Source organism: Pelmatolapia mariae, linkage group LG13, assembly GCF_036321145.2.
Source record: "Pelmatolapia mariae isolate MD_Pm_ZW linkage group LG13, Pm_UMD_F_2, whole genome shotgun sequence".
NCBI lineage: Eukaryota > Metazoa > Chordata > Actinopteri > Cichliformes > Cichlidae > Pelmatolapia > Pelmatolapia mariae.
In genome coordinates this window covers 22,288,402-22,305,911 of record NC_086238.1, presented here as the reverse complement: position 1 = coordinate 22,305,911, position 17,510 = coordinate 22,288,402, and the positions used below count along the sequence as shown (strand labels likewise).

The 17,510-nt window shown below is 41.3% G+C and overlaps 1 protein-coding gene across 2 annotated transcripts in view; it reads right to left on the bottom strand.

The window, feature by feature from the left end:
• Window positions 1-1,740: 1,740 nt before the first annotated feature.
• bcl11aa (BCL11 transcription factor A a) overlaps window positions 1,741-17,510 on the bottom strand; it is a 53,518-nt gene continuing 37,748 nt past the window's right edge. For both annotated transcript variants that reach the window (XM_063491371.1, XM_063491372.1), the window contains exon 3: window positions 1,741-7,004. In XM_063491371.1, coding sequence (XP_063347441.1) covers window positions 4,762-7,004 — 2,243 coding nt within the window. In that variant the 3' untranslated portion in view covers window positions 1,741-4,761. The remainder of the gene's footprint in view (window positions 7,005-17,510) is intronic.

Below are 17,510 nucleotides of genomic sequence, written 5' to 3'. Positions count from 1 at the left end.
TCTGTGAAAGTATATGCATTCATACGCTGTATGTATATACACATGTGTGCGTATGTGAGACTGAGGTCCCATAAGGGACATCTATTATCAGCAACAGACACTCACTGTAGTCTGAGGAGTGACAGCATAGTGCACACATGTGCTTTAAGATAGTGTGCAAACTAAGTGGAAATAGTATACCCACGTGCACTAAAACAGCTGGGCTGTGTTGACCAGCAGATAGGATGGCACATGGGTATCATGAGTTCTCGCAACCCCCCCCCACATGCACACACATACACAGAGCAAGTAATATAGTGGCCATAAAGTACTTGAGCAAAGGCTAGGGTGACGTTTGGGGTGGAGAGCTGAGTTCATTAGGTTCAAGGAACAGTGTAAAGCAAGTATGTCAAACATCAGTCCATCAGGGGCTAGAACTGGCCTGCCAAATCACTCCAATTCAACCCACTGGATGTCTTTGGAAGATGTGAAGATGAGCAAAGATTTTGGACTTTTAACTGTATCTTCATAAGTTTTGGAGCTTCTCCTACTGATAGAGACAGCACACTGATAGCTACACCAAAGTAACTAAGCAAGAAATGAACAATTAAAACTGACAGAAAAAAATTACAGAGAAGTTCATGTTTCTTCACTTGATACATATATATATATATATATATATAAACATACTTAAAATGTAGTCCCAAAGAGTCCATATGCTGACAGATTTCTTCCATGACCATTTCTTCATTATGCAGAAAAACAGTTGAAATCTACTTATTTTTCTTATATTCAATGTGTGGTTAAACCTTTTACTGACAGAAAGAGGATTTTCACTGGTCTGGCCCACTGGCCCAGGTCGAAGTGGGTTATATGTGGCCCACGATGTAAATGAGTTTGGTATCAATGGTGTAAGCCTTGTATGTTAAGAAAATCACATCAGACACTCGCTCACTCTGTTGGGGGAACTGAACGTATGGACTTGTTACAAATGGCTTTTAATGGAAGAGTTTTGACCATTTTTTTAAATAGGAGATTCAAAAAGATACAACAGTAATTGCTTGATGACGAGTTTGCAACTAAAACATAGCTGTAGGGTGGGGTGGGGGTAATTACATACACATACATGCATGCATACTTGAGATAACTTCACACACACACACACACACAGTGGAGATAAGCAACAAGTGCCATTATGCTTTCATTTTTTTATTAATTGTTTTTTGATAAAGGGACAAAATGGGTGTGTGAACAGGATTATGCAGACATCTGCCAGAAAACACAGACAGTGGTTTTCCCAATACAACTGAACAGAGACCCCAAACAAGTACAACAGAAATTAAAGAGCTCCAATGACCATCGGCCACCATTACAAAAAAAACAAATTAAAATTTAAAAAATTAAAATTATAACATAACCAAAAAAATAAGAAACCAAAAAAACCAAAAAGAATCCATTCCATGTCTCTGTTTTAAACAGAGCATATAGGTAATAATAAATAGTAACTCCCATAGTAAAAGATAAAGTTCAAGTTCAAGTTACAACAAACAGCTCTCAGAACAGGAATAGAAAAGGCTGATAACAAAATATTCCGCATTGCCATTTACAAAAAAGTCTCAACTCAAGCAGGCTTCTCCACGTCCCCCGGGTCATTTTTAAATATGCTTTGCATATGAAAGTATACCCAATCTAAATATAAAGCACCATTTAGTATTTGGCAATGAAAAAAACTGCAAAACATTTAATTTGTTTTTCAACGTATTTATTTTGACGCTTTTTCGTAATCCATGTACTGCATATGAAGTTTTTTTTTCTTTTGTTTTTTCCCCCCTAGCTTCTTGATGTTGGAATGTTGTCAGGTGGGAGGGGTGAGAGAGACAGAAGCACACAACAGAACAGGCCGACGTCAGCTTGCATTACTGCATACAAGAATGGCAGCGGGGTGGGGACAAGGGAAGGAGGTCTGAACCAAAAAGCAAAGATATGTACAACCACCTCTGTGGACAGGAAACAGCAGCGGCCATCTGATGGCCCCACGACGCCTCCCAATGCCACATATTTTAGCTGCTTTTTATGTTTTTTTTTCTTTTATTTCTTTAAACATACAAATAATTCGCACTATATTATCCTGCCAAATTAAAAAAATATACCGTGGCAGCTTGGGATTTTTTTTCCACTACCAAAAGAAGGTATGGTAAATACCTTTAGAGAGAACAAGCAACAGTTAAAAATACGAGCCTCAATATAAATACTATAGTGCCTACTCTAAGTGAACATTGAATTCAAATACAATTCTAGAAATACAGAAAAAGTAGACCATAAATGTGTTTAAGCATAGGAATCGACATGAGTGTGCATTTTCCTATATTTTAAGTTCTTTATTATATATTCATATATAATTTTAATCCTTTCCCCAATGTATTTCAACCTGAAGAGCTGTGAAGAGCCAAGGCAAAACAAAATACGAAAAAAAAAAATCACAGAGTTTGTTTTTTTTGTTTTGTTTTTTGTTTGTTTGTTTTTCATCTTTTTTTGTATCATTTCATATATACTGTGATCGGAGTCTTGAACACCACCAAGACGCTGAGGAAAAGAGAAACGACAATTAAACTTAAATACATCTTCCCCTAAGAGAGCGTGAAGTGTTATTTGAAAACAAAAGTTTATTTTCATATCTATAATTAAAGGAAGATTTATACAAAAAACAGATTCTTGCAGTGTGGGCAACACAACTTGGAGTTTCAGTTGACAAGCCAGCAAGGTCTATAGATTATTCAGGTACAGACGACAACAACAGCAGCTCCTTTAAAATAAAGAAGAAAGAAAAAAAGTGGATGTTACAGTGGCCAGCAGGAATGAAAACTGTGTCCATTTGACGGCCGTGTAGGAGCATCGGTTACTCGCTGTGAACCTTTGAATTTACAGATCTTGCTGACAACAATGAAATTTCAGCCCAGGCTAAATGTTGGGGATTCCAGGGATAACAATTTGACAAATGGTCAAAGGTGAAATGGCAAGGGTACAGAGGTCATGAGGGTGGAGTTGCAACATATTATGTGTCTTATCTTTTACTGTTCAGAACAATGGGACCCTCATCGTCTGACAGCGTTTCAGTGAGGTTTTCGTCCCCTTTGACGTAAACTTGTAAACAGGAAAAAAAGGAAACAGTGCACTTTATGTCCTATAAATGACAATCTAGCTTTTAGACTCAATCTGCATCGGTGTGGCACAATGCACGAGAGACGTCAGTACGTACCCCAGGTGACAAGTGAAAACTGTGAACGGCTTGAATGAAACAACAAAAAAAAAAAAATCTGCCTTTGGGTTAAAAAGCAACAGCAAACAAACAAAAAATGCTCTGCATTAGCCTATACACACTGATTAAAATGATCTCATTCTGATTTTTTTGAAAGAGCCCTAGAGTACAGATAGATTTTTTTGCAATTCTCTATTTTTTTCTCTGCAATAATACTTATGACCCTGTTTTGATACTGGAAATGTAAAGTGAAAGACATTGCCTCTAATCCCCGTAATATGTAGCTTCCAGTTCTGTGTAGCTTTCTGTCTGTCTAGCTTGTAGTTATTTCAATGCTCTCAAATAAAGTTAGCCTCATTTGGAGCTCATATATTACTTTATGCATTGTTCCACACACTGACGTATTGAAGCAGCGTTGTAGGTTTGTGCTAACGCAGATACATGACACTTCTCAGCCATGCGTTGTATCCCTCAAATTCAGGATTGTACACTACAGGTTACCTTTGTTTTAAAAGTACCTCCTTACCAAAAAACAAAACTACAAATAATTCAGATATACACAATACTGCTTGTACCATGCTTGCCATGAAATCCACATATTAAAGATAGCCTATTGAACATGTAATAGGTAGCTAAATGATGATTAAAGAGAACTCGCTGATCTTTCATCATGAATCATCACAGTCCATTTGAGCAGTCAGGTGCTTGATGCAAGGACCTTCGCTGGGTGGCTTATGTGACCCCAAACTTATGCCAGATAAGGTTATGGCCAATGCAGTCTAAAGATATCAAAGGCACTCTTTCTTATTCTACCAAATGATAGTACAAATTGAATTCTAGCACACCCTTGTCTTTTTTAAAGAAATTTCGAGGCCCACTTACAGTTTAGTCCTCAAGCCAATGCATGTTGTTGTTTTTATAAACCCTGTCTGAACATGGTATCTTTTAGAAAGATCAGGATAAGTGCATTTCCAGGGTTGTAAGAAATGGATCAAGTCAAAGAATGTTCACTTTCCATGTTACAAAACAGAACTGTACATGATATGTGTTACAGAATGTATGCAGCATGGATGTATCTTTCTTGTCTTTTCTCTTTTTGAAGAATAAAAAGAAAAAAACTGAACAAGAGAAAAACAGCAACACATTTACTCAACAACTAACCAACCAGGGACAAGTTCTTTTCTTTTTTTTTTCTTTGATTAGCAAAAACATACTATGCATGCTGACTAATTCTTAAAAATGGAAAAGGAAAACTCATAAAAGAAAATAGTACACAACATGTAAATTATTGCACAAGAGAAAGGCTCGAAGTTTTGCGTCAATGCAAGAGTATTGCCCCGATACAGATCATGCATTCAATGAGTAATGGAAACAGGGTGTGCTGGTGCAAAGCACATGGTCTTAAACTTCTGCCAGATTGGCAAAAGTGGTGTGTTGGGATTGGGGCAAATCTACAAGGGGCAGGGAATAAACCGGGGACTGATGGTGGACATAACTGCGGGGAAAAGGTCCCATTGTTCGGCCTTCTACTCTGACTTAATTTCGGTACTCAAAGGACGGTCACTGTGCCATTTTTTCATGTGTTTCTCCAAGGTGCTGTAGACACTGAAGGGCATCTGACAAATTTCACACTTGTACACGTCTTTGCCCACCTGACCATGGGTCTTCATGTGGCGAGTAAGTTTGGAGCTCTGGGCACATGCATAATTGCACAGCTCACACTTGTACGGTCTTTCCCCTGTGTGGCTGCGCCGGTGCACTGTCAGGTTACTGCAGTTCTTGAACACTTTGCCACAAAACTCACAAGTATCACTCCTGCGGCCGTCCTTGGAGCTGGGCCGCCCAGGACCACCGAGGTGTGGTGTGCTGCCCCCACTGCCTGTACCACTACGGCCTGACATCCCACCATCCAATTCCCCCGGAGGGGTTGAGAAACGCAGGCTGCCGTTCTCTGAAGAATGCTCCGATGAGGATGCAAAGGGCGATTGTCTGGAATCCCCAAAGTTCAGAAAAGGGTCCTTGAGTTGTCGGGAGGCAGCATAGCCAGCCAGCCACTGAGAGTAGACATTCTCAGTGTTAGGGATTGTAGGAGTGGGCAGGTCAAACTCCTTTTCCAGCTTGATACGTTTAGAGAAAGGACTGAGTGGACTGGGACTACCTAGAAGCAGTTTCTTGGAGAGGCCGACAGAGGCGGATTCATTAGGTGATGCTCCTCGACCGTTGACTGTTGAGACTGAGCCCTCCTCCCCACGATCGGTTTCCAGCACTGAGTCTCCATCGCATATCTCACGATTGTGGTGATGGTCTCGGTTGAGGTGGTGGTGCAGGTGGTTCTCTTGGGCCATGGCATTTCGTTTGTGTGCATTTAGGGCTTCACTGAAGTGCTGCATGCTCGCAGCAAGACCCATCCCCTGCATCACCTCAGGCAGCGAACGAGGGATCGACCCCTCATCGGCCACTCCTCCCAGTCGACTTCCGATGTTGCCGTTGTTTTCATGCTGACGTGCCGTTTCAAGGTTCAAGCCAAAGTGATAGCTGTTATTGTTTCGTCTTGCTACCCTCTCTCCATTCTGCTCTTCCTCCTCCTCCCCCTCCTCTTCCTCCTCCTCTTCTTCTTCCTCCTCCTCCTCTTCTTCCTCCTCCTCCTCTTCCTCCTCCTCCTCCTCTCCATTTTCACGTAGCATACGGTCATTCTCACTTTTCAGCTTGGCCACCACTGACTTGAGGGCATTGCTTGCGCTGCCCACATGCTCACTAGTTCCAGGCTCCGGGGATGAGGCTGTAGAGAGCCCGTCTTCTGACTTGCCTGTATTTGGTGAGGACGATTTATGCATGTGTGTCTTCATGTGGCGTTTCAGTTTGCTAGCCTGTGTGCAAGCATGATCGCATAAGTGGCATTTGTACGGCTTCTCTCCTGTGTGGCTACGCCGGTGCACGATGAGATTACTCTGAAACTTGAAGGCCTTGCCACAAAATTCACAACACTTTGATTTCAACTGGGTGGTAGAGGAGGGTGTAGCCCCTGTTGAGGGGAGAGGGGTAGTGGGCGTGGTCTGAGAGCCCACAGGTGACTGCATGGAACCTGGAAGAGGCGGTGGAGTAGCAAGATATGGAGGTTTGCTGCCCCCTGCACCTCCTGTGCCTCCACTTCCTCCTCCTGTCTGGAATGGCTGGAGTAAGCGTTGCATGGGGCTTGGCCGGCTCGGGGACAGCGGGGGAGTGGACCCTGAGGTGTTGCCCGCCAGTTCCCGAAGCCGCCTTGAGAAGTCCATTGTTGGAGGGGGATCTAGAGGCAGAGGAGGATTGAGGCGCAGCACCCTGTCAAAGGCACTCGGGTGGTGGGCTGCCAGCGCCAGCTCCTCTGGGCTCAGGTGGTGGGGGTCCAGGTGGTTCCTTGGAGGGGGGCTGAAGAGGGGTGGTGTTGGGGGGAAACGCTGATGATGGCCACCACCAATAGCGCCAGTGCCAATGCCACCTCCTGCTCCAACACTGTCCCTTCCACCTGAGCCCGAGCCAGGGATGCGCAGCAGGTTGAAGGGGCTTGCATCAGGAGGCAGATGAAGGCCATGAAGTGGAGGCTGAGAAGGGCAGTCTGCGCCTCCGCCAAGGGAGGAAGGGTCACCCATGCGTGGGGTCAGAGGACTGCCATGTTCACTTTCCAGGTAGATACGGAAGCCGTGGGTGTTCTGAGCATGCTGCAGCAAGAACCAGGCGCTGCCATAAGACTGCTTACATGTAGTGCAGGTATAAGTGGTAGGCTCCTCCTTACCTGTTGTGACAAAGAAAAAAGAATGGGGGTTAGAAGAAATGATCAGTGACCTTCAACATGATGCAGACTTTGTTACATCTGAAACAGTTAATGTTATTGTACGGAAGCTGGATTCTTTTAAACATTTGCCTTTCAAATGCTGCTCATTTAGTGTCATTTGACTCATTTTCATTGACACAGCTGTACATGAACAGTGCTATATACGGAACGAAACACATGAAGAGCAACTTTGTTCTCAGCTGAACCAGTCTTTAAACCTAAGGCCTAACTGTTACAGCTTTTAAAAGTGGTCGGCACATGGTGTTGAGGGCTTTGCAAATACAACAGTAGCTTTTATTGAGGTCATGCCCCACATGAGTAGCATGTGAGAAGTGTGTGTGTCTCTCTCTTTTTCTCCCAGACTGCTTTGGGACATAATTTCTCCCTTTAGACTGACTGTGAGTCCTCCATTGTCAGCAGGAGAACAAAGAAACGGGGCTATCCCAGCGGACGACCACTTCCCACTGATCTACCAAAACAGAGGCTCACTGACAAACACACACACTCCCGAACACACAGGAGAGACAACACAGAAAAACCCTCCAAACTTGTAATTTACTACTTCCTTATTTCTCCAGCAACAACCTAAATACATTAACCACCTGATTCACTGGGTCATTGGAAACCTGTCTGGGGTTACAATTAAGAGTAGATCCATCCTGTTGTATAGATTTTTTTTACCTGCCAGGCGGTGTACTGCAATGACAAAATATGTGACTTCATTCAAAATGTAACATGTTCTCCCTTCTGAAAATTTGCCTATTACACATATGGTTAAAGCAAAATTCAACCGTCACTCATGGCAGGCTCTGGCAACCTGGAGGTTGAAGCCATGAGTAGTCAGAAATGCTTTTCTATTTTTATCTCAAATGTATGCAAGTTCATTGATATAGACTGTATTTTAGAGTCATATGTACTGCCCACACTCAAATGTGCATGCACACCCTTATTCACACAAACACAACAGAGCAGCTCAATCGCCCAAGGATGGTATAACAGTAGGAGTGCGAAAACATTTAGGCTCCAACTGGAGAGGAAAAATAACCCCTTCAGTCTGCTTCAAAGCATCTTCTGTCAGTGAAGCATGTAGCACTTTGAGACAGCAACAAGAGGAACATCTAAAACAATAATTGCCTTTGAATGGCCCTGGTGACGATGACCTGTGGCAGGACCCGCAATGCATGTGTAATCTCATTAGGGCACTGATGGACGGCCATCAGCTCGTTTACAAGATTAGATGATAAACAAACCCCCCCATCACTGCCATTCAGAGTGCCTTCCACTATTAAGCACTGTGCAGCAAGGGTACATCACACAAAGTGAACATGCAGATATGCACATTTTATACATTAACGAGTTTATGCATGATCAAAAGCCCAAAGCAAAAGAGAAAATATTCAGGTAGACAGTGCTAGTGTGAGGTCAGTCTGGAATTTTAATTTACACTAAAACAGAAAGTAGCTATAGTATAATAGCTCTATATGTGACTGTACTAAATGACTAACACCATAGCTTTGTCCCTTTCACTACCAAAAATCGTAAAATACCTCATTTAATGCATAAAATGCTTGAGCTGTCTTCAGTGTGTGGGTAGAAATAGAGTTATTTATGGAATAACAACAACTGCAATGAAAAAAAAGTCAAAAAGTTGTAACACATAATAAGCTGAAACAGGCAATATTATTTCAAAAGCAAATGGGTGTCATTCTCGGGGTCGTAATATTGATGCTAATTATCTCAGATGATTTTTTGGTTAAAAGCTATTTTGTTGAATCGTGTCGTGGACAATAAATTACAAAACACCCCATTAATATGTAAACAGGTTAGGTGGGTTGTAAAAATACACACTAAATTGGGACGTATCACCTGCTAATTACTGGCAGAACAAATATGGCAAATTAACAGTGATACTAAAAGGATGTCATGGTTTAGCGGAAGCTTTTAGACGTCGGCACACTGCAATTTACCTCTAATAGCCAGAAAGAGAAAGTCAAAGAGGTTTTAGGGATGGAAAAAAATACTTCAACAAATACATGCAAAGAGAAAATCTCTGTGTACGAGTGTGTGTTTAAATGAGATCTAATTTTACTGACAGTACAGAGCTTACAGACAGCGATTTAAATTGACAAAAGAAATGTTTTTATTCACATAAACGACAATGAATTGCGACAGAATAGCTTGTCGTCATAAGAAAGACATGATTGAGTTAAAGTGCGTGTGCGCGGGGGTCTGTCTGTCTGTGCATTTCAGCATCTGGTCGAAAGATTCGCCTTCATTTCCCTTCCCTTTTCCTCTCCCGGCTTCTCTTTCTGTACACACACACACTTATCCCATATGACCAACCATTTGCAAAAGCAGCCAAATTATGGATCATTAAAATCGGCACAAATTACCACTAATTGTAGGCACCTGCAAAGGATCTAACCTGTGAATATCATTTGCATTATCAGGACCAGGGAGGATTCATTTATTTATTCATGTTTTTTCCCTTTGGTTGATCTGCTCTGGTCTTGGACACTGACAATAAAACTGCACTTTTTCTACCTGGACATTATTTGGCCTTCCTCTTATTGACTAGAAAGTAATTTAAATTACAGGTGAATCTATTTTTTGTTTTGTTTTTTTCCCCTGACTGCCACAACTTTGGAAAACAATTTAAAATAATACTCTGATAGCCCAGAACTAGGGTGAGAGTTGAGGTCCTATTAGCTTAGAGCCAATAGGTTTAAAGGCATCTGACATCATCTGACATCATCTGACATCATCTGTCATCGTCCCCAATTGGTCACGGCAGATGATTACCCCTCCCTCAGCCTGGTTCTGCTACAGGGTTCTTCCTGTTAGAGTTTTTCCTTCCCACTGTTGTCGTTAGATCGCTGGGTTTTTTCTCTATTATTGTAGGGTCTTTACTTTACAATATAAATCTCCTTGTGGCGGCTGTTAATTTGAATTTAATTGAATCTGTAATTCAAATAATCTAAAGGTTCAAGCTTCAGACTCCTCTAAACACTTGGTTTCTGACAAAAGCTGACTTAAAGAGATGGGGAAGGTGCCTAAAACTGCTTGTTTCATTCAGTGGTTGAACAGAGGATGCACCGAGGCTCAATACAAAGCTACTCTAGTAGAATCCAAGCATAAGAATATGGAACTGGAAGTGAGAATAATAGGTCCCCTTCAAGCAGTTACAGTTTCAAGCAGTAATTCTGAATACAATCATCAAGGTGCCGGTCTGACATCTATATTTTCATACACACAAAATGAATGAGTCCAACAGAACAGAAAAAAGGTACAATGTGTACTGAGTTAGCACAGTGTGAGCAAGTTTAAGAACAAAAGCTGCCCTGTATCTCCCTGAAAAATGTCACTCTATTACAGAATTTTCAGGCAGAATAGTATCTGAGGCAGATTTTGCAGCAGTCAAAATACAACTATTAGTAGGAAGGAAGTCTAATATTTGTCTTACTTGCTGTGTAAAAAACAATAACGCTTGTTATATAAAACTTAAATGGAGCTTCTCAGGAGTTCCAAAATGTGCATATGATTTAGTCCAGTGGGACTGGGAACCCTACAAATAGATGCAAATCAAATCTGACAAAATAGGAAATATGTTTCTCATAAGGAATAACCTTCATGCCTTTGCTTCTGACAAAAATGCCTCTTTGGCTAAAGCGGTTACATGTGCAGATCATTTCATTTGTGCAGACGCTCACAATAAGCTTTGTTTTAAGACATCTTGTGGCAAAATGCTTGGGAATCACTGGTTTATCACCTTCTTTGAGAAAAGTTTCTCTCTATATGTGTGGTTCTGCTCAAACTGATACTCCTACAACACTATACAGAAATCTTTTGCTGAGGAATGTGGTGAATGTGCACTTAGTGTAAATCTTCAACTGTGTCATTAAATCATGAGTATCTGCATATTCATAATTTTTGATTCATTCTGTGTCTATCCCCGGGAAAGTACTGTCATTTGATTAAAAAAAAGACTTGTAGCATTATAAAATGTTGACATTACAAACTGTCTGAAAACAAAAGAAAAAAAATGTTTCTCTCTCTGTATAAAGATGTGTGTAAAGTATTAAGTAAAACAAGTAAAAGGCACAATAGTGTAACTCTTAAGCTAATATGCGCCTTTTTGACTCGTAGCTCAGACTTGTCTGCATGCTGATTGAAACTGTAAGGTTAATGGATTTTAGAGTAGGCGACCGCTCCACTCTGTCTCCCTGTAATATACTCCCATCAGCCACTTCATTAGGCAAACTCTCCACCACTCCAAGGTAGAAAAATGAAGTGAGAAAGTGGAATGGAGACGGTGGAATGAAGACAGATCGAGCCAGAGAAAGAGAAAGAAAGAAGATGCAATAGAAGTAATCTCTGTGGTTTAAGTTTAGATAGAGGTGACAAATACCTTGCACAACTTTAAAGTTTGGCTGCACGTGTGCACCAGGTATATGGAAGGAGACGGGTGGGCAGATGGGGGAAATAATAACATCCGCTTCTTTACCGAGGGTAAATGTCAGAGCCGTGTGCCTGCTAGTGAGACTCCAGAGAACACACACACACACACAGTTTCAGAAATGTCCTAGCACTCAATACCAGCCATGCTACAGTGACAAGCGCAGGCATTAAGCCTTATTAAGCCAAGGGCATTGCCTGGACACTTATGTGGTGCTAGATGGGAGAGGGAGGCAGTAAGACAGCTTGGCTCATGTTTCACAACTCCTTTGTGTGTGTGAGAGAGAGAAGGACAGAGTGCAGCAAGTTCCCCTGGCTCTACCCATCCCTCTCAACAACGAAGTGTAACACTCTGCGCCAATGGCTGTGTAAGGGGCTGAAATAAAGCCAGTGCACCAAAGCGTACAGCGACAAAACGGATAGATTGAGGCCAAAATACACCAGAGCATCGTATGTGGCTCAGGATTATGGAAATTGTTCTCCCAAGTCTTGGCATTCAGAAGGTGAAAAATAATTATTCTAACAGACACACATCAAAAAAAAAAAAAATTAAACGCATTGCTTGGTGGTCAGGGTTAGGGTTAGGGTGTTGCACTTTGATAGTCTCTCTCTGAAGGCTAATTTGTTTTACTTCACTTTAATTTTCAGTTTTTCTTCTGCTGTTATCAACAATTTTTTTCCTTTGCTTTATAATTTTTATGTCAACTGTGCTGTAATACTTTTTTTCTCTTTCCCCAGTCATACAGATACAGCCACTTAAAATGGCCGCCTCGTCCATGACAGGACCAGGATGGAATCCTGACCAATTGCCAACTGATAGATGGCCGTAATGATACTCCCCGCCTGTGACGTGGACAGTGCAACCATGAGTAGTGACGCCCCTGAGCATCATCTCTATCCTGTCGCTGTGAACACATGTAAATGGTATTCCAGGAATCACTGATAGAAAGCATTTACAGAACAATCATCTTCTTTGTATTTTGTATAAACTTTATTACAAAGTTCAAATGAGGAATTTTTGCTTTTCTCATTTTAGTGTTTGTTGTTCAGCTGCTGTGCTTCATTTGCATATCGTCAGCTTTTAACGATCATGAAATAAGAGCCTTCTGCAGACAAGCAGCAACCCCCATGTGACAGTAACACAGAGTGTGTTACTGTAGTTAATACACCTGCAATCTTTGAATTTATAACTGTAACTTAAAAAGATGCAGAAGTCATTTCTACTTGATTGAATGATCTCACAAGTCAGAACATGCCTGTTTAGTTTATTTAGGCCTCAGTCAGAGAAACAGTTTTCAGTGCAGAGCTGCGTTCATGAAAACTCCGACATCAGAATATTAGTCTTTTTATATTGGGGTAAATGTTCTCTCCTCCTTGAAACAAATTGAAGATTTCAACAGAAACAACAAAAACTAAATATGAAGTAGGAAAACCCTAAATTTATGGAAGTCACATAGTAGTATAGACTGCATTTTTTTGGCAGTCTTATAATGTTGTCGGCCACAGTGAAGACATATTGTGAAATACCAGCATGTTGATGAATGTAGTCACATTTTGAAGGTTAAAATGGCAAAAAAAAATCTTCTTTTCTTTAAATATTCTAAAAAAAAACAACGTACTGAACGATAGATGCTTACAGTATTTGAAACTGTTTTCCACAAGTTGCTGCAGTGACACATGACCTGTTACCTCCAAATGTTTCATGCATGTCTGTGTAACCAGAACAAGACATGTTGGTGGTACTAAATTAAAAGCATCAGTGTATCTTTAAGATGGCAGCACATTTACAGTATAAAATGATTTTTATTGAATCCACCTCAGAACGTCAGCCAGCATAGTGGTCTGTCCTTCAGCCAGAATTCTGGCCTGTAAATTAGCTGGACTGCCACCATTACATCCCTCCACAACCAGCTGGGAAACAAAAATGGATGCCAGGTCTTGGCTACCTTCTAAGACAGACCTACAACTATCCTAGTAGCTTTACATGAATTCTTTTAATTCTCTATCATTTATGATGATTTCTCCATAAATCTATCCCCCTTATTTCCTTTCTTTTCTCTTTTCTCTTTTTTTTGGTACAAGCTAGGACTCTCCTCTTTATAGCCCTCCCCTCCCTTGCTCTCTCTCTCCTCCACCCATCGGTAGTTCTCTGGTGGTGTCCTTGGCTGGGTCCACCTCTGGGCGAGATGATAGTAATTGAGGTAATGGAACATCGCTAAAACAGGATTAGGTACGCATACTGAGAGTGAGGGACAATGTCCCTTAATACAATTTGGGATTTCTATCGGAGCCTCAGGCTTTCAGGATCTGCTGCTTGTATTTACATCTGGGCATCGCTGCTCACCCCTGATGAACCCCTGCTTTACCTTAAAGGGATACCTCAACATTATACTAGAACTTCAGTTCTTTCCTTATGCTTCACCAAGCATGTCTTGCAAAGCTGGGGTTATGTTCATTTATTGTCAGATTAATTGTCTTTTCCTTTTTTAAAAAAGAAAAAAAAAAAGAATGAGGAATGTGCCAAAGCAAATAAAAATAGAAATAATTGAGCTGTTACATGTCGGTAAAAGGTAAGCCAGTCAGTGCAGGTCAATCTGATTTTCAAGGAATCTAACAGAATGCTATTAGAAGAATCTGCAAAAAAACTGCAACAGCTAATGCCTATGATTGAGTTCAGTGATAAATATGAATAACTAATAAACCTAACAATTAAAGGCTTTAATATTTTCAATGATTCGTTTGGTTGGGGCAATAAAAGTTTGCGGAAACATCATGGCTTGGGTTAAATGTTCCCCATCAAACAGTCAATTTCAGGGCTGGTCAGACTGTAACTTTAAAAAGGGCACATAAATATAGGCAATAAATCTATATTGCAGTGATGCATACATACATCTAAGGAACATCTAACATATTTTATTATAACGAGTTCTGCTCACCCTTGGCCTCACTCTCTCTACACATCCTCAGTGACTCAGATACTTCGGTCTCATACTTGATACACTGACTTACTTACTTTACTATATAAAAAGTCGGTTGTGGCACAGGGAGCAAACCATACCAAAGAAAATGATTTTTAAATGGCTTCAACGGGACATTGAAGTTATTGACTCCCCTATCATAAGCCATCCATCGTCTTCACCTCCCTCCATCTTTCCCCCATCATACAGCACTAAAGTGTAGCAGCTGTGGTTTGCCGCTTCTTCCAGCCTACTATACGTCTCACAAGCACTTAGCCATATCATTGTTGTCGTGTGAAAATCCTGCTACCCTAATTATGGTCGCGTTTCAAGTTTGTCATCTCAGAGCAGCATGTTTGTTCGAGCTGAAGAAGATCAGTGCCCTCTAAATGAAACCATCTTGAGACCAAGTGGGTTTAATTCAGAAAGACGAGGCGGTCAAGTTAAAAACAAGGCAATTACAAAAACCATGGTAAGAACAAAAATAAGAGTTTGGCTGCACTGCATACTTGAGTGTCATCCTATTATAGTGTCACTAAATTCCTCTAATTGTTATTTTGCCATCATTTGCTGTCTTGCCCGTGTAGCGAGTTAAATCCTGCAGCTCCTTTCTGTGCAGTCCATAGAAAAGCGATCTGTACAATCCTCCTGTCCTCCAATTATTTTCCCCTTTATGCTCAGGCCTTCTTACTAACTGGACGGCAAACAATTGGAATGCAAACAGTGGCAGCTGGTGTCCTGTCCGCTCACTGAGGGGAACGCCGCAGTCAAATAATAACATGACAGAAATTGCTCAAAAAAAACGGCACTATGCTTGGAAGGAAATCAGCCACCATTACCAACTATGAGTCACCACCTAGATCAAAGCAACTTCCTCAAACACTGCACTTACAAGGCAAGTATGTCAATCCTATTGCAAAGAACAGTTGTGTATTTATAGGCCGGGGTGAACGTACAACAGCAGCTACCTTGCAAGATAGGAAAAAGGTTCAGTGTTCCTCCTTCTTGCTGTTACACCGCACCCTGAAGTGTTTGTTCCCTCAAGATGGACTCAAGGACTCGACTTCTTTGACAAATGTAATGACTTTAGTTCTACATTCCATACATTTTCATTGGCGTTTGCATCTGCTGGTCCAGGAGGCCTTTGACCTCATCTAGATTCTTTTCCTTACAAAAAAGAAACAGCTGTGCAAACACACAGGTAAGGAATGTTCATCACAGCATTGCTTTGACCCTATCTGACTGTTCACAAAACTGTTGTGTAAAACTAAGGCAAATGCCAGGATGCTTTTAGTACCACCACCACCACCCCCCACCCCCTGCCCTTTGTTATGATGACATACTAAAGACACTCAAGATACCGAAAAGTCCAAACATTACTGGAGAGTGATGAAGGAGAAAGGTGAATTTAGCAAAGCAAACTTTTTAGCAATCCTTTGAATGTGTGAGGGTGGCCATTCACCAAAAAATCAAAAAGCTTTTCACACTCCTGACACATTCCAATTCGCTGACACATGTTGAACCCTGATAGTGCAACATGGCCTGCAAGATGTACTTCCTCAGAAATTATATTAAATTAATTTCTCAGAAATGATAAAGCTATTCGATGTGCTTAGTGAAAGTAAAAGTTAAAAAGTGCTTGTTTGAATGTGTGTGAATGAGGCAAGTTGTGTTGTGTGTAAAGGGCTTTGAGTGTTCAAGTAGAGTAGAAAAGCACTATAGAACCAGTCCACTTACTATATCCCTTTTATCTGGTTTATTGAGTATGACAGAGTATTCCAGTTTGCATGAATGCACCCATGGCACTCAATGCCATAACTGCATTCATGCTTGAGTATGTTCATACACATGATGCCAATCGTCATACTATACCCCGGTTAATCTGAGAATGTATTGATGAAATCAATACATATCCCGTGGACTATCAGCTTTCTTTGCAACAGAATAAAGTTTTCCAAAGTAAAGACAGAAACTCTGCAAAATAAAAAATATATATTTTTATCTTCAAAAGAAGGCAGATCAATGAGCAATGAAGTTGCCGGATTTATAGATGCTCAATCAAGGTGAACATCCAAATAAAATAATACATAAAAACACCTGCCAATGGCAAAGACCCACAATCTGAACTTAAAATAGCTGCGAACAAAAAGAAGTCTCCAGACCTGACAATAATGATCTGGTATTTTTGTGAGAGAAAGAACGTAGAATGCATTTGAATTACCTTAAAAAACAACAATGAATTATTGAGCCAGTCTGATTACATGCTGTGTGTGTGTGTGTGTGTGTGTGTGTGTGTGTGTGTGTGTGTGTGTGTGTGTGTGTGTGTGTGTGTGTGTGTGTGTGTGTGTGTGCCCGAGAATGTGCATGTCAGTGTGGTCCTGCTGAACAGCCATACACTGTAGGCTGATGAGCAAAAATACCAATACCGTCTGTCACTGTGTGTGTGTGTGTGTGTGTGTGTGTGTGTGTGTGTGTGTGTGTGTGTGTGTGTGTGTGTGTGTGTGTGTGTGTGTGTGTAGGATATATCAATACCTTCTGTCTCTGTGTTTAGAACCCCTGCTGGGCTACAGACTGTGCGATCTGCAACTCTCTCACCACTCTACTCGTGTGTGTCTGTGTGTGTGTGTCCATCCAGCCACCCATTATAGCTGCAATGTGACAAAGTTTCCTTTTCTTTCTCCTTATGGCATACACAAACACACACCACCGCTCGCTTGCTCTCTGTCTCTCATGCACACACACACACACACACACACACAGTAATGTATCTCGTAAAGCCTGTTCTAATGACACAGCCTGGGCCCTTAAAACTGTGTTTATAAATGTAATTAAATGCACCGGCCTTTGTAGAAGCATCCAAGCACACTGTAGCAATGATCCAGTGTGTGTGTATGTGTGTGTGAGGGAGTGTGTGTGTCCATTTAGAAGACCAGTGCTCATGATGGCAGGGACAGCCTCCACTTAACCCTAAACCGCCATGGTGAAATTACAGAGCATCCAAATTACAGCACTTATGTGAGCAGAGAAAGAGAGCGAGAGACTGGGGTTTGAAAGA